General features: G+C 51.9%; 1 protein-coding gene across 1 annotated transcript; it reads right to left on the bottom strand.

The window, feature by feature from the left end:
- Positions 1-3,599: 3,599 nt before the first annotated feature.
- HPD (4-hydroxyphenylpyruvate dioxygenase) lies at positions 3,600-13,329 on the bottom strand. Its single transcript, XM_045887718.2, has 11 exons — positions 13,246-13,329; positions 12,628-12,670; positions 12,351-12,433; positions 11,323-11,412; positions 9,750-9,853; positions 9,038-9,115; positions 8,336-8,498; positions 8,130-8,201; positions 6,656-6,778; positions 4,262-4,378; positions 3,600-4,164 (listed from the first exon to the last, which is right to left on the bottom strand). The coding sequence occupies exons 1-11, from the start codon at positions 13,324-13,326 to the stop codon at positions 4,054-4,056; spliced, it is 1,065 nt and encodes a 354-aa protein (XP_045743674.1). The 5' UTR covers positions 13,327-13,329; the 3' UTR covers positions 3,600-4,053.
- Positions 13,330-22,142: the final 8,813 nt, after the last annotated feature.

Raw genomic sequence — 22,142 nt, 5'->3', positions numbered from 1 at the left:
TACGCCATCTCTCTTGCTCTCCTCTCTCCCTCTCCTCCTCCTCTCTTTCTGACGGGGCACACACGGCTCACAGGGAGGGTGGCCTGGCTAGGCTCCGGGTAGAAGGAGCTAGGTGTGGTATGCTCCACTCAGTTTGGTGGTTCTTAAACTCTGAGCCTGTCAGGTGGATTATGTGAACTGGGCCAACTTACAGACTAGACCTTTCAAGGTTTTTTTGTGTTTTTTTTTTTTTAAAGATTTTATTTATTTATTTGACAGAGAGAGACACAGCGAGAGAGGGAACACAAGCAGGGGGAGAGGGAGAAGCAGGCCTCCTGCGGAGCAGGGAGCCCGATGCGGGGCTCGATCCCAGGCCCCCGGGACCACGACCTGAGCCGAAGGCAGATGCTTAACGACTGAGCCACCCAGGCGCCCCTCAAGGTTTTTTTGCTTTTCAGTTTTGCTTCTACAACTTTTCTTAAAATCTTAGGTCTAACACTGCTAAAGGTTTGCAATTAGGAAACAAGCTCAAATATCCTATTGCTCTCACGGGAAGAAGTTGGAAAGGTGGTACCTCAAAGATGCTCACCACTCGTTTTCAGGAGACAGCCCTCTGGTTTGCATTTGAGGGGGAAGGGACTGAAAAAAGAGCCACAAGTGAAGAAGCATTAAGTGAATCTAGTGTTTGTGGTATTCCAGAGCTTCTGTGCCCCGTAGGTCTCAACTCTGCCTGATCCAGTGGTGGGGTAGCCATGGGGCCCATGGAGAGTTGGTTAGATGTTGTCCACTTGCCCCTGAGAAGGACAGACGCCAAACCCCAGCCATAAGCAGCATGACTGAGAAAATGCCTGACCTCCCTTCTTACCAGGGACATGCAAATTCCACCACAAAATAGCCAGTGCTGGCCGGCATGGGGCGGGGGGCACTTGGGCATCATCAGTGTAAGCTTAAGTTGCCACAACCTTCAGGAGGAAACATTAGATATTAACAGTTTAAAAATGCTCATGAACTTCCAGCCCAAATGTTCCGCTGCCTGGAATCGAGCCCGACAGCCACAAGCAGGCAACAATACGTACACAGATGTTCTTTGCAGCCTCACTTGTGAAGGCAGGGGACATGCCCTTGGTGGTGGGCTGCTATTCGGAATTGTGCATCCAGACAGGTGAACACCCCTGAAGGTGGATTCGTGGGGACAGGAAAGGCTGAGGGGGAGACTGAGCCAGGAAAGAGAAAAGAGCAGCTGCTAGCCATTCTGTTCATTCACCCAATATTGTTGAGCACCTACCATGTGTCAGACGGTTGTCTAGGCACTGGGGATACAGGAGTGGAGAAGACACCCCCCTGTCTTGGTGATTGTGTTCTTGTGAGCCAGGCAAACGTGAAGAACACACGCTATGAGAAGGAGAAAATTAGCTATGAGAAGGGGTATCAGTTGAGAGGGGGTGAGATTTTAAATACAGTGGTCAGGGAAGTCTGCTTAGCCCACATGTGAACAAAACTCAAAGGAGATCAGCCCCGTGGACACCTGGAGGGAGGGTATTGAAGGCAGATGGAACCGTGAGTGCAAAGGTCCTGAGGCTAAAGCCGCCTGGTGTAATTGAGGACCAGCACGGAGGTCCGGAGGTCTGAGTGGCTGCAGCTGAATGAGGGAGGGGGGAGTAAAGGAAATGAGGTCTGAGAGGTCCCGAGTGGGGGTGGGGGAGGCAGGTGCTGTGGGGCCTTGCAGGGCCACATGAGGACAACCAGGGCATCCAGCCCAAGGCGCAGAAAGGAAACACACATCCAAATTTGAGTTTCCTTCATCTTCCCTCTTGGACCTGCTCCTCCTGCTGTAATTTCCACCTTGGTCAATGGCACTTCTATTCGGCCCCTCCGCCCACCACTGCTGCGGCTGGTTACCTAAACTCAAACCCTAGAAACCCCCAACCTCTCCTTTTCCCTCCACTACCAAGTCAGACGGTTCTCCTTCTCCCTTATTCTTCAAATCTATCCACCTCTCCCTCTGCCCCCTCAGTCCCATAGGACAAGCCCTTTCTTCTCTGGTCCTGCTGTGGGGGCCAAAAAGGGAGCCCCAACTTGAGCCATCTGCATGTAGGCCAGGGTGGGGTGGGGAGAAGGAAGTGCCAGGCAGACTTGGGCAAGACCCCTCACCCAGGCCCCTCTCCCAAAATAACAAGAGCAAACACATAGCCCTGACATCATGCCGGCCACTGTTTTATTTTTTATTTTTTAATTTTTTAAAGATTTTATTTATTTGAGAGAGAGAGAGAGAATGAGAGAGAGAGAGAGAGCATGAGGGGGGGAGGGTCAGAGGGAGAAGCAGACTCCCCGCCGAGCAGGGAGCCCGACGTGGGACTCGATCCCAAGACTCCAGGATCATGACCTGAGCCGAAGGCAGTCGCTTAACCAACTGAGCCACCCAGGCGCCCCCCGGCCACTGTTTTAAAACATCTATTAAACGTACCGCAGTGCTAGGAGGTGGGTGTTGTTACCATCCTCATTTAACAGGTAAGGAAAATTGAGGCACTGAGAAGTCAAGTAGCTTGCCCAAGGTCACACAGCTAGCAAGTAGCTGATCTGGGGTATGAACCCAGGCAATCCTGCTCCCTAGCCCGTGCTCAGCTAATGAGGGTCTGCTCTGCCCATGTCCCGTCTAAGGAGGCACCCACCACCTGGCACCAGCTGATTGTTACTGCATAGGAAGGCAAGCCCAGAATGGCCTGGTTCTTCCAAGAAGAACCAGAATCCTAGAATTTGTATGTGAAGTATCCCAACTTTCTGAAATGATGACTCACATTTGTTTAAAACTATATAGACTAAATAAAATACATCTGTGAGCCACATTTGGTCCGTGAGCCACCAGTTTGCAACCTTCTGAGATACAGAATTTCTCTGCTTTGCATAAGCCATGGGAAAGTGGAGGGAGGGTATTTTTAACTGGGGTTGTCATTGTTCCTCTGGCTTCTCACTGCTATTCTTTTCATTTCTTAAGTTCATGATCCCAGAAACCCTGACTTCTATAATCTGCGGCGGGGGGAATCCCCAAATTCCTCTATTGTACCAACTTAGAATTTTTCCTTATGCTCAGGTCCGCCTGCTCCGGGTTCTGAGCTGACTGACCCGCAGGAAGGGCTGGGCAAGTATCAGAAGCAGAAGAGACCCAATTTACCCCCAGTTCCTTTCTCCAGTTTTTAAAACTCGAGGGCAGAAGCTGAGGGGCTCAGAGCCACCCCCCCACACACACACACCTGCTCTACTTCTCAGACCAGGAACCATGTCCCTAGGTTGCTGAGCAGGGATGTGCCCCGAAGTTCCTTGGCTAACACCTTCCTCTCTCCCATGCCCAGAAGTTTGGGCGCAGAGCAGCAAACTTGGGGAGATATCATAAGGCCATCAGACGGGATGCTGCCAAGCACGGTTTCACCTCAAGGCCTACTACCCTTCCTGGGTATGCTCTTTCCCCAGGTTTTTCCGTGGCTAGTTCCCAAATGTCCTCTCTCCAGAGGGGCTTTCTCTCCACCGAAATTAGCACCCCTCCCAGTTTTACCTTCACACAATCTCATCATCACCGCTTTATCTTCATAACCCTCTGTGAAATGATACTGTCTTCCCCTCTAGCGTGTCAGCCCTCCGCACCCCTTGGTTCCAGAATTCTCCCTGACCGGCGCGGTCCCACTTAGCAAAACGCTTGCACTCGGCGCCTCCCGGGCTTGGGCCTGGCTCCGAAGCAAGAACGCGGACGCCTCCTGCAGTGCTGCGGCCCTGAGCTCCCCCTGCAGGCCGAGGGGCGTCACTGCCCCAGCACGGCGCAAACACCAAGACCTCTCACAGGACCCCGGTCCGCTTTATTCCGGAGGGCGGGAGCAGGGAGGGGCCCAAGCGAGGGGGGCGTGGTCAGCGCCTGGGTGTACCGGGCTGGTGGGCGGGGCCTAGAGGGAGTGGCCAGTAAGGAAGGCTTGCAGTTCGGGGTCCGTGGGGTGGGCGTGTTCCAGGGCTGAGGGCGTGGCCCACCGCACGCCGGCGGGTGGGCGGGGCCACGGTGGGGCCACGGTGGGGCCGCCGGGCCGTCAGGGCCTACATGCCCGGCAGGGTCCGGGTGTTCTCCGAGTCGGTGAGGTTGCCCCGCAGGTCCTGCTCCTCCTCGAAAGCCTTGAACAGTGAGTTGAAGTTGCCGGCTCCAAAACCCTGGAGCGGGAGAGAGAAGAAGGTGAGCTGCGGGTCTAGAGAAAGCCCACCGTGCTACCCTGCCTGGCTTCGGGGGCTTGTCGGGAATAGCTCGTACCTGGTGATTGTGGCGCTGGATGACTTCCAGGAAGAGCGTGGGCCGATCCTGCATGGGCTTGGTGAAGATCTGCAAGAGGTAGCCTTTCTCGTCGTAGTCTACCAGGATTTTCAGCTCCTAGGTAGGAGACAGGAGGCTGGGTTAGAGGGGCGGCTGGCCCACACTCCAGTCGGGCACGGTGGAGTCTTTAGAAAGCCCGTCAGAGCTCCTGCACCCGAAAGTCAAGAAAAGATCCCATTCTCCCGCAGTTCCAGACACCCCCAAATAGATCCCTAAATTCTCCTGTTACCACCTGCCCGCCACAGTCCGTGTGCAAGCCACCGTCAAGGCTGTCCTGGATCACCCACCCCAGTGGTCTCTGCACAGGTCCCACTGCTTCCCTCTTGCCTCTTTACAATCTATCCTCCCCACAGACACCCCAAGGGATCTTTTAAAAATCAGATCATGTCGTTCCCCTGTTTACAGTCCTCCAGTGGAAATCAGAACCCTCCTATGTTACTGGTGGAATGTAAAATGCTTGCAGCCCCGGGAGAAAACTGGCGATTCCTCAAAAGGTTAAACATAGGGTTACCTATAACCTATAACCTGGCAGTTCCACTCCTAGGTATAATCCCAAGAGAATTAAAAACACAGGTCCACACAAAAACTTGTATACGAATGATTACAGCAGCATTACTCACAGTAATAGCCAAAAAGCGGAAACAACCCAATGTCCATCAACTGATGAATAGATAAGAAAAATGTGATATACCCACACAATGGGCTATGATTCAGCCACAAAGAGGAAGGAAGCGCGGACACCTGCTACAACCTGGATGCACCTTGCAAACATGATGCTCCGTGAGAGAAGCCAGACACAAAAGATCCCATAGTGCATGATTCCATTTATATGACAAGTTCAGAATAGGCAAATCTATAGAAACAGAAGACAGATGAATGCTTGCCTAGGACTGCAGGGAGCGGGGCGGGGGGCGGGTAATGGAGGGACTGGGAGGTGATGAAGGGTGTGAAGTTTCAGGTGATTAAAATGTTCTAAAATTGATTTTGATGATAGCTGCACAACATAATGAATAGCTAAAAACCACTGCATGGTGCACTTTATTTTTTAAAGTTTTTATTTTTTAAAATATTTTATTTATTTATTTGAGAGCGAGAATGAGATAGAGAGAGAGAGAGCATGAGAGGGGGGAGGGTCAGAGGGAGAAGCAGACTCCCCGCCAAGCAGGGAGCCTGACGCGGGACTCGATCCCGGGACTCCAGGACCATGACCTGAGCCGAAGGCAGTCGCTTAACCAATTGAGCCACCGAGGCGCCCTATATTTTTTTAAAGTTTTTTTAAAAGATTTTATTTATTTGAGAGAGAGAGAAGGAGTGGGGGGAGGGGCAGAGGGAGAGGGAGAAGTAGACTCCTTGCTGAGCAGGGAGCCCCACTGAGCTGCTGAGCTGGGAGCCCGACCTGGGGCTTGATCCCATCCCGGGACCCCAGGATCATGCCCAGAGCCGAAGGCAGACGTTCAACTGACTGAACCACCCAGGTGCCCTGAATTTAAAAGACTGCTTTAGGGGCACGTTGGTGGCTCAGTAGTTAAGCGTCTGCCTTCGGCTCAGGTCATGATCCCGGGGTCTTGGGATGAGTCCCACATCGGGCTCCCTGCTCAGTGGGAAGCCTGCTTCTCCGTCTCCCACTCCCCCTGCTTGTGTTCCCTCTCTCGCTGTGTGTGTGTGTGTGTCTCTCTCTCTCTGCCAAAAAAAAAACTTTAGAAGAGTGCCTTATATGTTATGTGACTTTTATATCAATGAGGCTGTTAAAAACAAAAACAAAACACTACCAAACCAAAACAAAATCCTCCAGTGGTGTCTGGCCACAGAAGAACAAAATCCAAACTCCTAAAGAGGCTATAAGAGGAATCAGCCCCTGCCTATCTCAGTGACCTAGGCCAGTCCTCAAATACTTCCTTTCATCCATTCTTGCCTTCTTTCTGTTCCTCAGACACTTGGAGCTTGCTCCTGACTCACCAGGACTGTCCTTCCCCTAGCTTCACACAGCCATCTCCCGCTGATTGTTTAGAGTTCACTGAAAAGTCAACTCCTCAGAGAGGCCCTCCCAGATCACCTCTGGTGAAGTAGCCCCAGGTCACTCTCCGTCGTAGCCTGTTTTAACTTTCTCCACAGCATCAACTCTCCGATGGTGTTTGTGTTATTATTTATTTATTTGCCTGTCATCTATCTCCCCACCAGACTGCAAGTCCCATGATCGTGGGGACCTGGTCTGGTTTTCCTTCTGTGTCCCAATGCCTAATTCAGGGTAGGCGCATAGACAGTGTTTGTGAGGCGAGATGGAACTCAGGGCTCATTGTCCCCAGCTCAAACTCAAGGATCCTGCACTAGCCTCACCTCCAGGGTATCAATACTCTCCTTCACTCGGATCTTGGCCGACTTGAGCTTCTCCCGAAGTTGTTTGTAGTACGTTGGTGGAACAGCCAAGAACTCCATGCCTCTCTCTCTCAAGTGGCGAATCTGTCTCAAGGAAGGGTCAAGGTCAGTCTCCTCCTCTCTCCATGCTCAACACCACTAGCCAGGAGGAGGCAGAGTCCTATCCTAGTTTCCCCTGCCTGCCAGTCCCCTTGTGGGCCCGGTTAGAAGAACAGCCATCGCTCACGTTTACCGAATTCTCATCATGTGCCTGCCTCCCAAGCACTTTCCGTGTATTGCCTCATTATGTCCATGCAGTCACTTTTTGAGGTATCTGGACAATTATTATCCCCATTTCATAGTTGGAGAAACTGAGGCATCAAGAGATTAAATATCTATTCTCAACATTGTAGCCAGAGTGATTTTATTTAAAAACACAGGTCAAATCACGCCACTCCTCTGCTTACCCCACAGTGGTGTCTTGTCTCAGAGTCACATTCAAAGCCCTTACCATCTGTCCTCACTCCCACCTTCCTACCTCACCTCCTACCCCCTCGTCCTTGCTCATTCTGTTCCAGCCACACTGATCTCCTTGCTGTGCCTCCAGCCTTCCTCTGCCCTGCCTGTCGCTTCTACTCTCGGGGCACGTTTCCCAGTTGTCTACATGCTTCCCTCCTTCCAACTCTGTGTTCTCAGATGTCTCCTTCTCAATGTGGCCTTTCGTGACCGCCCTGTTTAAATGTGCAGTGTCCTTCACCCTCCCTCTCCCATTGCCCTGCTTGGTTTTCCTCCAGAGCACTCACACCATCTAGCACATGTATCTTCCTTGTTTTGTTTTATGCCTTCACTAAAGCAGAGACTATTGTTTTGTCTGCTCATGTATCCCAAGTACCTAAAAGGGTGCCCGATACACATAGTAGGTGCCCAGTACACATCTACTGAGTGGGTGAATGAATGGGTGAAATTGCCAAGGTCATGCAGTGAATTCTTGGTTAGGCCAGGACGGAAAGGGACAGTCAGGCTCGTGTCCACTTTGATATACTGCTGCCTTAGGAATAGGCTGGTTCCACAGAGTCTGCGCATTTAACTTGGCTCAAAGGACCTAGTCAATCTTGCAGCCTAATATCCTCATTTTCAAGGTGAGGCAGCTGAAGCCCAGAGAGGGGGCTGAATCCCCCAGGGGACACACAGCAAGTCACTTGGAGAACTAGGACTAGAATCCAGGCTTCCTCTTTTACTCTGGCACCTGCTACTTTTAAAGCCAGCAGGGAAAGGGAACTCTCTGGGGTGGGAATGTGCCTGCATTTGAGTGGCAGGAACCAGTAAGAGAGCCCAGTCAGCCATCTGGGATGGCCAAGGGGGCCGAGGATTGCCACTACCCGCCCTCCACTCCCTCCTCCATTTTGGCTCTGGAGCTAGATGAAAGGTGAATTAGGACTAGGAATGAGCTTCTCACCGCTGTGATGATGTCTTGGGTCTTGAGAGCAATGTGCTGGACCCCAGCGCCCCCGTTATAGTCCACATATTCCTGGGGGAGGGAAACAAGGCAAACACGGTCATTGGCTCCTGTCGCCCATATTCCTGCCTCCTCAGGTGCCTGCAAAGCTCTTCCCTGCTTTCTTCTTCCCCAGCCAGGCCCCCGGAGTCCAGGGAAGGCCCCACCTGGATCTGAGATTTCTTCTTCCCTGGTGCTGGCTCATTAATGGGCATCTTGATGGACTCCTCAAAATTGGCCACCACGATGGAGCGCAGAGAGCTGTATTCTGTGTGCACCTGTGTGTCATCCACAGACCAGAACCGGTGAAACTGCAGATTCTTCAGGTACCTGTGGGGTGGCCATAAGGACACGTTGGCTCTGTGTGCCTGCCAGGGACTGGCTCCTTGCCCCTACTTCCACCTTCCAGAATTTGTCCCCTGAGCAGCCTCCAGAAAGGAACCACCATTCACCTCATACCCACTGAACGCCTGTACCTTGATTCTGACCATTTTCCTTCGGGTGGACGTGAAGTGTCTTGTAACAAGATCTGTGTGGTATGGCAAGGGTCCGACCAAGAGAAGTGCCCTTTGAGAAGGGCACTTGCTTCTCATTTGCGCAAGGGCGCTGTTTGGGGTAGCGACAGACTTCCTCCAGGTCTCCCTGGACTGTGACGCCCTCTGTGCCAACCTTCCCCAAGGGTCCTCAGAGGGAGGACCCGTGGGTCCCTTTGAGCCTTAAAGGCTCTGATCCTCAGGGAACAGATGACTCAGGGGCATCAAGCTAAGCTCCCTCGCCCTTGTGCTCCATTTCCCAGTCCAGTGTCTCGAGAAAAGAACTGGGGAGCGGACCTGTCTCCTTTGCAGTGAGGGGTTGAGCCAGGGACTCACCACTCAGAGGCAGACACCATCTCCTGATCAGGCTGGTTTCCCACAATGTGGTCGACCATCTCGAGACTGCAGCTAGGCCTTTCGGGGGAGGAAGCCATCAGGAGGTGAGGAGAGGGCTACTTCCTAAATCTCCCCCTCCCCACAGTAGCCGCTCACTGTGACATAGCATATTCTAGAGCCACCTTACTGGTGTTGACTTGCACGCTATTACTAGTCCCATTTTACAGATGGGGAACTGAGGCAGAGAAGAATAAAATAAATACGGAGATTAAATAGCTAGAAAATGACACAGCCATAGGGCGCCTGTGGGGCTCAGTCAGTTAAGCGTCTGCCTTCGGCTCAGGTCATGATCTCAGGGTCCTGGGATTGGGCCCCGCATTGGGTTCCCTGCTCAGCGGGGAGTCTGCTTCTCCCACTCCCTCTGCCCCTCCCTCTGGCTCATGCTCTCTCTCTCTCTGTCTCTTAAATAGATAAAATCTTTAAAAAAAAATGACAGAGCCGGGGTTTGAGCCCAGGCAGTTGGTTCCAGAGCCTAGGTGCTTAACCTCTGTGTTGCCTCTTCAAGCCACCCCTTAGTGACCCTCAGGAGTCCCCCAGCAGCCTCCCAGATGCTCTGCCCCTCAGAGAAGCCCAGTCTGCATGGAGGATCAGGGCATTGCTTTCCACCACCCTCAGGACTTTCTATACCCCCCGAAGCCCGAGGGGCACTCACAGCTTGGAAAGTAGGGGGTCCACAGATGCTGGGGTCTCGAATCCAGGCAAGAACCGGCCGCTATAGTTCATCTTTTCCACCAGGGTGTGTGTGGTGTCCCCATACTATGGGTAGAAAACAACCAGGCTTGGCCCCTGTGGTCCCATCCCCGCCAAGACAGGGCCACATCTCCCGGTGCCCACACGGTTCCACCCCGGGTCTGACCCTAACTCTGTCTGTGATCTTGGGCAAGTCACTTCCCCTCTCTGAAATGAATTGCAGTCTGTCATTTGTTTGGGACTTTCTTTGACCATCTGCCTGCCCCATGGGACAGGAATCTCTGTGAGGGCAGGGACACTGTTTTGCTCATCATGGGATCCTCAGCATCTAGGACAGTGCCTGGCTCATTGTAGGTGCTCAGTACAAATGTATTGACTAAGTGAGAATAATGAGGGCACTGGCTCAAATTATATCAAAGGGTTCTGGGGCGCCTGGCTGGCTCCACCGGTGCAGTGTGAGACTCTCGATCTCGGCGTTGTGAGTTCAAGCCCCACGTTGGGTGTAGACATTACTTAATAATAAAATCTTAAGGGGGCGCTTGGGTGGCTCAGTTGGTTAAGGAACTGGCTCTTGATTTCGGTTCAGGTCATGATCTCAGGGTCGTGGGATCAAGCCCCGTGTTGGGCTCCCTGCTCAGCACAGAGTCTGCTTGAGATTCTCTCTCTGCCTCTCCCCACTCTCAATAAATAAATAAATAAAATCTTTAAAAAATAAAATAAGATCTTATCTATTTATTTTTAAAGATTTTATTTATTTACTTGACAGAGACACAGTGAGAGAGGGAACACAAGCAGGGAGAGCGGAAGAGGGAGAAGCAGGCTCCCCGTGGAGCAGGGAGCCCGATGGGGCTCGATCCCAGGACCCTGGGATCATGACCTGAGCCGAAGGCAGATGCTTAACGACTGAGCCACTGAGGCACCCCAAGATCTTTTTTAAAAAAAGGTTTTTGTTTTTTTTTCAATCATGTTAACAATCTTTAAGTTGTATTTAACCTTGAGGAGGTGGGACCTGTGGTCATCTCTGTATGACAGTAACACAGACTTGGGAATCTTTGCTGCGTGTCTGTGATACACCAGGTACCATTGTTCTAAACGCTGTGCAGGAATGATCTCACTTGAGCCTTGCAATGACCCTGGATGGGGTTATAGTTGAAGAAACCAGCTGCAGTCCTTGCTCATTTAAACAGAGTCCCAGAGAGGTGGAGTGCTTTGCCCAAAGTCTTCCCCAGACCCCACTCGCCCCCTTCTTCAAAGCCCTTGTCCTCAGTTTACACCCCTGTGTTGTCATTGCCACCTGCCCCCACACTCTCCCCGTCCACAGGGGAGGGAGGGAAGCATCAGGGGGGGACTGGTAGCTCCCATCAGCCTCTGCACACTGGCCAAGCATTACAGGCAGTGAGACTTAGAGGAGAATGTCTGCTTCAAGGCACCAGGGTGGGATGGCATGAGGGAGTGGGGGTGGGGATGGGGGTGGGGATCCTGGCATCTCAGGGGAGCTGACAGCAGGAGGGGTAGGGGCACCGAAGCGAACTCACCGTCTGCAACACGGCCAATTTCACCTTCCCAAACTTATCTTGCTCTATCCAGGGCTCCCGCACGATTTTGGCGCCCTGTTCCCGGGCTTTCTGCAGAGAAGATGGGTCAGGGAGGCAGTAAGTGCTGGACCCTCCCGGACCCTGGCTGGCTGCCCCGTGGTCCTGCCTCGTCCTGCCACAGGCTCATCCTGCTTTCCCAGACCCAGGCAGGAATGACAGCCGGCTTCAGCTGTTGCCCCTGACACCCGTGCCTTGTGCCTGTTTGGCAAATAGGGAAACTGAGGCCCAGGCCCAGAGTTGGAGCTATGAGAGACAAACTGGGGGGGGTGGGCGTGTGTCCCACCTCTGCTAACTCACTCTGGCCCTTCCCCCTCTCCAGTCCTCAACTTCCCCATCTGTAAACCAGGCGGTGGGATAGAAGAACCCCTCCCATTGACTGAGAACCTGCTGTGTGTCAGACCCTCTGCGGGGTGCCTTCCATGCATGGCTCATGCCTTTATGTAGCGAAACCTTACTGCATGGCTATGCTTATCACATGTCAGGCATTGGTGAAGGTATTTACCAAACTCCTTCTTCCTCACAGCAACATTACAGGAAAGGTACTGTTCTTGTCTCCGTTCTATAGGTGATGAGATCTATAGGCACAGAGAAGTTAAGTCACTTGCCCAAAGTCTCACAGATAATAAGATTCAGACCTGGGCAGTGGGCCTCTGGCTTCTATGCTCTGAACCTCTAAGCTGCTTCTTGAATATGGTGTTTGGTTCAGAGTCGTGCTCAAGAAGTGGTAATTATGGTCTCAGGTCCTCTGTGTCCATCCAGTGAGGTAGGTGCTGTGGTTGTCCGTTTTACAGATGTGGAAACTGAGGCTCAGTGAGAGGACATGCAGCTAGCAAGGGCCAGGGCATCCCTGGAACTCGGGTGTGCATCACACCAATGTCTGGGCTTGTCACTCCAACATGGCGGGTCCTCCAGCCCTGACCCGCAGGGCTCCCCGTGGCAGGCAGAGGGCAGCCCAGGTGCGGGCTCACCTGAACGATGTAGTCACAGTCTTCCACCTCAAAAGCGATGTCTTTCACTCCGTCACCGTGTTTTACCAGGTGGTCGCCCATCTCTGTGGCCGGTAGGGGAGGTCATGGTGCTGGAGTCATGGCTCCCTCACCTCTCTGTCAGCCTCTGGGCTCCATCTTCTTCTAGGCTGGGGAACCCTTGCTGAACCAGACCCACTCCCTAGTCCCTGAGCCCAACCACAACCCACAATAGCATGTCTTCACTTCCTGGCACCCTGAACCCCCTGGGCTTCCTCACCTTTGTTCCAGGGGTTGAGGGCGGAGGAGAAGACAAACACAATCTAAGGCAGAGAGGAGAGAGGAGGTGTAGCTGGTGGCTCAGGCCAGCATGTGGAGGTGCACCCCCATCCCCTCCTCCCCACCCACCTGTGAGACACCCCAGTGGGGCATTCGGATCAGATCGCCCCTCCCAGCCAGGAAGGACTCCTTGACCCTGGGTTCCAGCCCCTTCTCTGCCTCAGCTTCCCCTCTGAGATGAACAACAGCCCCCTCATGGGAGAGAGCCCCAGGATTCCCAGGGATCAGGGCACTAGTCAGACTTTCAGCTTTGATGTCTAAGGCCTCTGCCAACTTCTCCCAAACATCTGTGAGGCCAGAGTTGCGCCAGGCCGAGAAGGAGATGAGACTAAGGTCTCTGTGGTCTGTTGTACGAAGGTGCCAAAGGAGGTGCTGGGGGGGGCTCTCAGTTCATGCTCCCTTATCCTCACCAGACATCCTGGGAGAGAACCAGGTGGGCCTGGGGAAAGGGCCTCCTGGTCTACTTCGCCCACAAGCACCAGAGCCCTTAGGAGGCTCAGAGACCAGCAGGGACAGAGAGGCTGGCCTGGGTGAGTGGGGTCCTGGGGTGGGGACTTACCTTGCCTTGCTTGATCACATGGCTGACTACCTCCCGGGAACCCGTCTCCAGGCCTTTGTAGGCTAGTGGTTCAAAGCCCATCTTGTTGCAATAGAATGACGCAGCCTGAATCAGAGAGTTGCCACCGGGTTCCTGAGGGCCAGCCTGGGGGACCCCCCTGCCCCGGCTGAAGCCTCCAGTCCCCGTTGGCCTGGCTGCCCTGTTGCCCCAGGGACAGAGTCCGTCCTGGGAAGAAAGGCGGCTCCCTGGCCCATTCCGACACCAGATAGGTTTCCTGCTGGGGTCCGAGGCCCTGATTGTGTAATTAGGATCTAAAGAGCGTCTGTATTTCTGGGATGGTCCCAACGCTGGCTCTGATCCTCCCCACACAGCGGCCAATCACAGGCCCAGCCAGGGAACCACCCTTGTCCAGGAGGCCCTCTGGCCCGCCCTCTGCCCACTCTAATACCTGGCCCCAGCTTTTACCTGCTTGGCGTTGCCAACCCAGAAGGTCACGGAGTGGAAATGAAGGAATCGGCCTCTCTGAGGCTGCAGGAGGAGAGAAGGGGAGAAGCTAAGTCTCTGGAAGTGGGTTTAGAAAAGTGTGGATGGAGAGGTGTCCCCTAACCACTCTCCTTGTCCCAGCCTTAATTCCAAAACTGAGAAGCCAAACACCCTGCAGCCTTGCCAAGCCTCAAAAGAGGTTTCCAATGGAGAAGTCAAGCTCCTGGATGTTGGGGATCGGAAAGCCCCCTTGGGAGGCCCGCCCAGATTTCACAGAGTGGAACTGCTGTCTGCTACAGCAACACAGATTTAAGTTAGACCTTAGAAGGAACTTCCAGGGTCACCTGGCTAGCTCCGCTAGTAGAGCATGCGACTCTTTTTTTTTTTTTTAAAGATTTTATTTATTTATTTGAGAGAGAATGAGAGAGAGCACATGAGAGGGGGGAGGGTCAGAGGGAGAAGCAGACTCCCCGCCGAGCAGGGAGCCCGATGTGGGACTCGATCCAGGGACTCCAGGATCATGACCTGAGCCGAAGGCAGTCGCGTAACCAACTGAGCCACCCAGGCGCCCCGAGCATGCGACTCTTGATCTCGAGGTTGTGAGTTTGAGCCCCACAGTGTGGGTAGAGATTACACATGAAAAAATAAAAAATCTAGAAAGAACTCCTAGACAGGATTAAGAGATTAGCAGGAATTTAAGAAGAGGTAAAGTTTTTCTTTGGAGAGATGAGCCTGAGTGTGCATCTCGGACATCACATACCCGCTGAAGTTCCTTTTCTGCTCTTTGCTGACATCCCTGTCTCCTGGGGCCCTGACCCCACATTTCCCCTCCTACTTACCTTCTTTCCTTTGTCGCTGTAAGTCGTCTAAGGAGAAAGAAAAGGACAGTAAAACTTGGAAGCTCAGACACAAGGTGCTTCTGGAAGTCTCACTGCAGATCATCACTGGGGAGGCTGCCCTGCCCCCCAGGCAGGCACTTACCATGGTTGATCTTGGTCAAACTTCCTGCTCTGAGACTGGGACAAGAGGCCAGTGGAGTGCTGGACAGAAGTATTTAACACCGAGCAGATCCCGCCCCTGGCCTCCTGGCCTTCCTAGGGGCGGGCGGAAGCTGATCCAACCCTGGAAGCTCCTAGGCTTGGGAGTCTCTGATCCGGCTGCAGCCTCAGTGGACAGGGTCATATTGTCAGGCCCAGAGAAGGGGAGTGACTACCCAAGGCCACTGGTCAGTGGGGCAGAGCCAAGGCACAGAGCCAAGGGCACACTCCAGGACCCCAGGTTGGGACTATGATCTCTGCCCTCCAGAATCCAAAGTTCAGAAGTCAAGGCCAGACTGAGTGCAGTGGTGACTGTGGAATTCTTGTTTAGGGAAAATTTGACGGGGAATTAGGGACTGGTCCTGAAGCCCTGTTTGCATAGCGAGCATGTGGTTTATAATTAGGTAAAAGGGTTGTACTCCATAGTGGTTAGAGGCATGGGTATGGGGGTTTGAATCCTGGACCTGCTACATACTATGTGACTTGGGAGAGTCACGGAGAGTCACGGAACCCCTCTGAGCCTCAGTCTCAGAGGAGTTGTAAAATGTGTAAAATGGAAGCAATAATAGTATGATTGGGATTAAGTGAGATGAAGCATAAGTCTTTGGAGTAGAGCGCAGCACATAGGAATTCTCTGTTAATGTTGGTTATGATTACTTGTCTCTTTAGGGCTTTGGGCAACTGATGGAAAACAGGGGGCCTTGGGGTTGCCACAGCCTGAGTAATGGGAAGGAGGTTATGGCCCTGCCCTCTGCCCCAGGTTCTTAGTATCTGCAGGGTGGTGGGAAGGGAGAGCAGATGGCTCTGGGAGGAATGCCAGGGCTCTCCCAGCAACCCCATACCTGAGTCCTCAGGTCTCACATTCCTAAAAGATGGAATGGTGACTGACTGCTGGCCAGCCATGGCATTCACCTGAAGGTTCCAGGACAACCCCCTGCCGCTTGCTTCACCCCAGTCCCCCAAAACTCTGGTGCTGAGCCATCTTGCCCTCTTTCCAGGGAACTGACTTTTCAACTGTCATCATTGCCTGGAAACTTTTTCCAGTCTCTGATGCTCACAGTCTTGACCCATGACTATGTTATGACCCCCTGCCCTCTTGCATCACTTGGGTTCCTAAATCGTCCTGCACCAGCCCTTTTTTTTTTTTTTAATACGGAAAAACAGATCAGCATGTCTAGTAATGACTTCAAGGATCGTTCGGTCCAACATTACCATATTTCAGATGAGAAAAGTAACAAACAGCAAGAAAGTGCCTGAGGCCACTCTCTCCTTTCCTTCTTTCTTCCCTCCCATGCCTTTCCCTCCCACCAGGGAGCAGAGAGGGACTTATCTGGGAGGAGACTCCCCCATTTCTGCCTTCCTCAGCAAACCCTGCCAGGCCCCCTCTTCTCCCCAGGGGGCCCAGCCGGCACTCCCCAGCCCCAGGTTTGAGGTTCAGCTAAGCTCTGCCATGGGTCAGCTTTAGCCAGCAGCCCTGGAGGTAGGGCCCAGGATGGTTCGAGAACTTTTCCGGGCCACACAGTTAGCAAGAGGCATAGTAGGGCTGGAATGTGAACCGGGTTATTCTGACTCCAAGACCACCTTTCTAATTGCTGCACTGCCTTCTCTACACATCAGAGATGTTGATGTTCCCACCGGACGATGGGGAGACTAAAGCCCCGGAGCTGGGAGGAAGAGAAACCCAAACCCTGGCCTATTTGCTTCTGAAGTTGGATCTCATTCCACCAGTCCAGACAACTTTTCCCAGCTTCTCTCTTCTGTTTTCTGGGCAAGTCTGGAGGCTGGCCAGGTAGTCCCACCTCCTTATTCTGCCCCTCCTGGGGTTGCATTGCCAGCCTGCCCTCAATGTCCACCTCCGCCCCCTGGGTCTAGGTTTCCAGTTGAGAAAACTGGCATAGAGGTAGCCCAGAATGGAGCTCTCAGGCCAGAAGGTTCCACCAGGGGAGAAGGGCTCGGTGCAGCCCTCTCAGCCTCCCAGGTGAAAAGGAACATCCTGTCCCCTTGTTCACAGTCGCCAACTCGAACCCCCACTCCTGGAGCCTGGCCTGGCTGGTGTCCTAGGCACATAGTCAATGTTTACCAAATCAAGGGAGCAGGTTATCAGCAGCCTCAGAGTGCTGAAGGCAAGTGTCTGGCTCAACTGGCCAAGGCTGGTGGTTCTGTCCTACCCCCTGGACTTTGCTTCCAGAAACACTGCAGATCTCAGTCACACTCTGGATACACTCCTGCGTGCTTCCTCCAGCAGCAGGCCGAAACGGGGGAGGGAGAACGCACAGGGCCCCGTCTCTGGAGCCCCTGTATTCCCTCCTAGATTCTCCTTCTCAGGCTGGGCAGGGTGGGATAACATGTCAGCAGTGGCTGAGTATGGCCATCTCTGCTCTTTGCTCCCGAGTTGCCACCTTCTGTCCAACCTGAGCTGGGAGCTGGGTTCTAGAGACCGTGCTCATGGCGCCCTCTCTTCAGATGGGCCCTTAAGACTCATCCTCCACTGCGCCCTGGTGTGCAGAAAGGAATGGACACAGCAAGCTTGAGGGTGCTGTTCATAGAAAGGCCGGCTTGCAAGGTTGAGCCTTGGCTGGCACTGAGAAACTCGGATTTCAGGAAGGTCCCCACCGTCCCCAGAAATGACAGGAGTGGTTCCTTGGGTATAAACTATTTGTACAAGGCATGTGCTTTATGGTGAACATGTGCTTTCCTTCTGGGAGTCTGGGATTTGGGTACGTGCTGTGCAACAGGTGCATATGGGACCAGCCCCCAGTAAAAACCTGCGTGCCTGAGGTTCTGGAAAGGTTCCTTTGTAGACGACATTCCGCAACCCCTTGCTGGAGGAAATTAGCATATCCTATGTGAACCCCCCCCCCACCTCCCCAGGAGAAGACCCTTGCCCTCTTGTAGGCACCATGTGCCTTTACCCTGGGCTGATTTTGCTCTGTGTCCTTTAGCTGTAATACATCTTAGGCGTGAGTATGACCAATTCTGGGCCCTGTGCGTCTTCATAGCACATTAACAAACCCAAGGGTGGGCTTGGGAACCCCTAACACCGTGCTGGCAGCAATAGGATTTGCTCGATGGATCCTGACTCACTGAAATATGGTACAGGCATTGTCTGGGGGAAAGGAAGCACGAAGGGAAAGGGACATCCTTTCAAAGAGATGCATATGAGATTCCTAGCTGTATAAGCACTGACGATCTTCTTCCTCTGTGACCATGACCAAGGTGGCCCAGGCCCTCAGCTCCTTTGCAAAGCCCTTACTGAGTACTCGGTACCTACCCAGGGACCATGGTGGGGGGGGGGGGGGGGGCCTGCATGGCTTCCCGGAATGGTCAGCCAACCTTTGGTGCCTGGGTGGCTGTGCCGTTCCCCCTGAGCTGCAGCTGCAGATGTTGTGAGAAGTAAAAATGACCTCTGGGACTCAACACTCAGTAGATGGTACCCCACGAGAGTTGAGCTGGATCCCTTGGCCTCTTTTGGCTGCGCTGGCTAAAATGAGGCGGGGGGGGGGGGGCGCACCTGGGTGGCGCAGTCGCAGTCGGTTGAGCGTCTGACTCTAGGTTTCAGCTCAGGTCATGATCTCAGGGTTGTGAGATCTCGTGGGGCTCTGTGCTCAGCAGGGAATCTGCTTGAGATTCTCCCTCTCCCTCTGCCGCTCCCCCTGCTCGTGTTCTCTCTCTCTCAAATAAATAAATAAATCTTTAAAAAATAATAAAAAATAAAACAATGGGGGGATCTCAGTGGGGATGATACCTTTGGTTTTTGTTCTCTCCTCAAGGCAGGAGGAGAAAGAGCCCAAACATTTCCAATGGTGGGCTTTGGTTGGACCCCAAATGTTGGAAGTTTGTATTATTCTCTCCTCCAAGTGGGAGGGAAATCGTTAAATCAGTTCTCAGAGAGGGGGCAAAGCTTTAGACAGATCAGAGGGGAAAGAAAATGTGTGTGTGTGGGGGGGGGTTCCACAGCTGCTGCCGCCCCCCACTCCCACCCCATAAATGCTGAATTTACTGCTAGGAGTTTAAGTAAATTTTCAATGAAATTAAAGGAGAAGGGATTATTTATTTATTTATTTTTAAAGGATTTTATTTATTTATTTGACAGAGAGAGAGACAGAGAGGGAACACAAGCAGGGGGAGTGGGAGAGGGAGAAGCAGGCTTCTGGCTGAGCAGGGAGCCTGATGCAGGGCTCGATCCCAGGGCCCTGGGACCATGACCTGAGCTGAAGGCAGACGCTTAACGCCTGAGCCACCCAGGAGCCCTGGAGAAGGAATTTTTTAAATGCCTTTGTATTTCATAGCTATTATATTTGGATGTATGGTTAAAATTGATGTAAAATGTCATATGCCTATAATTTTGTAAGTGCCAGAGGGATCGTCCCAATTAGAGAAGAGTCGCCAAAAAAAAAAAGAAAGAAAGAAAGAAAAAGTCACTGGGATGTAACTTTCTTGCATTTTGCCATGTGGGCAGCTTGGAATTTGAAATCTTTTGAGTATTGAAAACAGAACAATCTTCTGTAACAAATGATTCCTACTATGATTTTTGCCTTTTGGAGCTTCTGGGCAGGGGGTGGGAAGACAACTGAGAAAGAGAAGCAATCTCTAAGTGGAGATACACTTTTATGGCTTGAAAAAGCAGTTTTTTTAGTTGCTAATGAACTCTTGTGAAATTGCCTGTCTGACAATTGGAGGTATATTTTTGAGGACATCCACTTGGGCTCTAAGACCAACAGGACAGAAAGGGTTAGGGAAGCTGTCTCGCTTGGCTGCAGCAGAAGAAAAGCCAGTGCCCTGCCCACCCTCCCAGCTTTAGTGAGGGATAACTGACAAAAATAGCCTAACAAAAATTGCCTATAATTAAGGTATACAATGTGTTGTTTTGATATATGTATATACATTGTGCAGTGTTTGCCACGATCAAGCTAATGAATGTATCCATCATCTTACATAGTTACCTTTTTTTTTAAAGATTTTATTTATTTATTTGACAGACAGAGACACAGCAAGAGAGGGAACACAAGCAGGGGGAGTGGGAGAGGGAGAAGCAGGCCTTGCGCTGAGCAGGGAGCCCAGTGCACAGCTCAGTCTCAGGACCCTGGGATTGTGACCTGAGCCGAAGGCAGATGCTTAACCGACTGAGCCCCCCAGCCCCGGCATAGTTACCTTTTTTGCCACTGACTTTTGAAATCCTGAATTCACAGATCCCGGATGCCTGGCTCCGCCTCCAAGCTGACACCCGCTGTTATTTCAGCCTCATCACAAGCTGTGTGGAGCTGACATCAGGTGAAGTCACTGCACTCGATGAGCTGGGCGGATTTGGGACACCCCTCTGTGGAGCAGACGCTGTGAAAACATTATGGATGCTGCTGGACCGTTTGGTTGTTGCAGATGTCCGCGAGGAAAGATTTGCTTTCTGATGGCCCAAGTTAAAACCGAGCAGCTGATCGGCTATTTCTGGTGCAAACTTGTTGCATTCCGAACTGTGATTCCTGCCCAAAGCAGCAGGTTGGGGGAGGGCATGTCACAAGGACTGTGACCCTCCCACCCACTCCTGACAGATGGGGGACATCTCCTGGCTGTGGATTGTTGTATTTGACTTTTCCTTTAGCTGCAATTTCCATCGATGGATTGATGATAGTCTGACTGTTCCTTCCTCACTTTCTCTTGGTACACGCACCTCAGTGGGGCCGTCTGCTAAATGCAACTGTCCACCCCCCGCAAAAAACCATTATCTTTTCAAGGGGGCTCACTAGATCCATGCTTAGGGTGAAAGGGGTAGAGAGTTATATAAACCCATTTTGAACATTTTTAAAAAAGCAGGATTTTGCCCTATTTCCTGAACCTAATTGAGTCTTTTCGGAGAAGTTGCTTAAAAAAATTTTTTTTTCCTATGAAAATGCTTTTGTCCTTCTTGCGTAGAACTCTTCCAGACAAAGGTCTGGGTGAGGGTAGGGGGTGGCTGAAAAATAATTAAAGTTTTAATTACTGAATGGGACATACTGATTTGTTTTAAAGATTTCTTTATTTATTAGTGAGAGAGAGAGAGAGAGAGAGCATGAGCGGGAGGGGCAGAGGGAGAGGGAGAGAGCATCTCAAGCAGACTCCATGCCAAGCTCAGAGCCCGATGCGGGGCTCGATCCTAGGACCCCTGAGATCGTGACCCAAGAGGAAACCAAGAGTCAGACACTCAACCAACTGTGCCACCCAGGCTCCCAATACTGATTTTTTTTTTTTTTTGATTTTTTTAACAACAGAAAAAAACAAAACCCCAGTACTGGGAGGCTCAGGGGAGGAGAGGAGAGAGCATTACTGATCTTGGTTTTTCAGAACTGTTCTGGGCTTTCCTTTCTTTCTGAAGGAAAACTCCCCTTGTTGCCTTCCCTAGCAGCTTCCAGCTTTGAATTCAGATTCTGAGTCGAAGACCCCACCTGACAGCAGGGTGTGGCCCAGTTACTGCACTTACCACGAACATATCCAGATGTCCACACAGCTCACTGACATGCAAAAACAATTTGGAACTGATGGCCTCAAGTAGTCCATCGTAAGCCAAGAACTCAAGGGAATTATTTGGACTGCAGTGAGAACCCTAGGATGGGAGGTCCCATCTAGGGGCCCTGATACCTCGACGTTCAGGTAAGTACATGGCCTGCTGGGGGCGGGGTAGTGCTAACAAAGTAAACTCTGTGTTTCCAGGGGGACCACGCGGGGCCTCTGGGATTGTACTTCTTGTGTGAGTCCCCCGAATATCATGATACTCATTGCTTGTGCCCTAGAAGGTGATCAGAGCAGTTCCAACTTACTGGCCACAGTTGTGTTGGGCTGAATTGTTGCTGCCTCTGCTCACGTAAAGAAAGGCTCCTACAGAAATGTAAAGAAGAAGCCATTTCCCTTTCTAAGACAAACCTTTATGATTCCTGGGTTTCATTGTACCTGGCTAAGTCCAAGATCTCTGCAGGGCATATCTCAGCTCAGTGCTGCATGTTCTGCTTTAAAGATGCCTTGGCTAAGGGCAAAGGGAGTGTGCAGAAAAGAGTTAGCTTAACAGTTCTAGAAAGGCCTGCTTATAAGTTTGGCCCTTGGCTAACGTCTGAAAATGTGGGTTTGGGGAGGGCTCCAGGGTTTCATTGGATGGGTACAGCAGGGTTTGTTAACACTTCTTCACATCTGTAATCAGCCTGTTGACAAATCAAAGTGGGAGTCTTGGTTACGAGACAGAATGTAAAAGTAGACGCCTAGAGAACAGAAGCTGGGAGGCATATTCTTTCGTCTTACCAAGAGGAGAGTTATACCATGTTCTCTGAAGATGATACCTCAAGAAACAGAAGTTGTAGAATTGTATTTAAGTGACAAAGAAAAGCAATTGCAATCTAACTAAAACGTGTTTTGTGG

This window comes from Mirounga angustirostris, unplaced genomic scaffold, assembly GCF_029215605.1.
Source record: "Mirounga angustirostris isolate CCGP_5_RB_7025 unplaced genomic scaffold, mMirAng1.0.hap1 SCAF_14, whole genome shotgun sequence".
Lineage (NCBI taxonomy): Eukaryota > Metazoa > Chordata > Mammalia > Carnivora > Phocidae > Mirounga > Mirounga angustirostris.
The sequence above is the reverse complement of the archived record's forward strand: the minus strand, read 5'-3'. Positions and strand labels throughout refer to the sequence as shown.

Coding starts and splice junctions, on each gene's coding strand:
- HPD (XM_045887718.2), bottom strand. CDS start 13,326: ATGGGCTTTGAACCACTAGCCTACAAAGGCCTGGAGACGGGTTCCCGG. Junction 12,671..13,245: donor ATGTGATCAAGCAAGGCAAG/GTAAGTCCCCAC, acceptor TCTCTGCCTTAG/ATTGTGTTTGTCTTCTCCTC. Junction 8,499..9,037: donor ATGGTGTCTGCCTCTGAGTG/GTGAGTCCCTGG, acceptor GCCACCCCACAG/GTACCTGAAGAATCTGCAGT.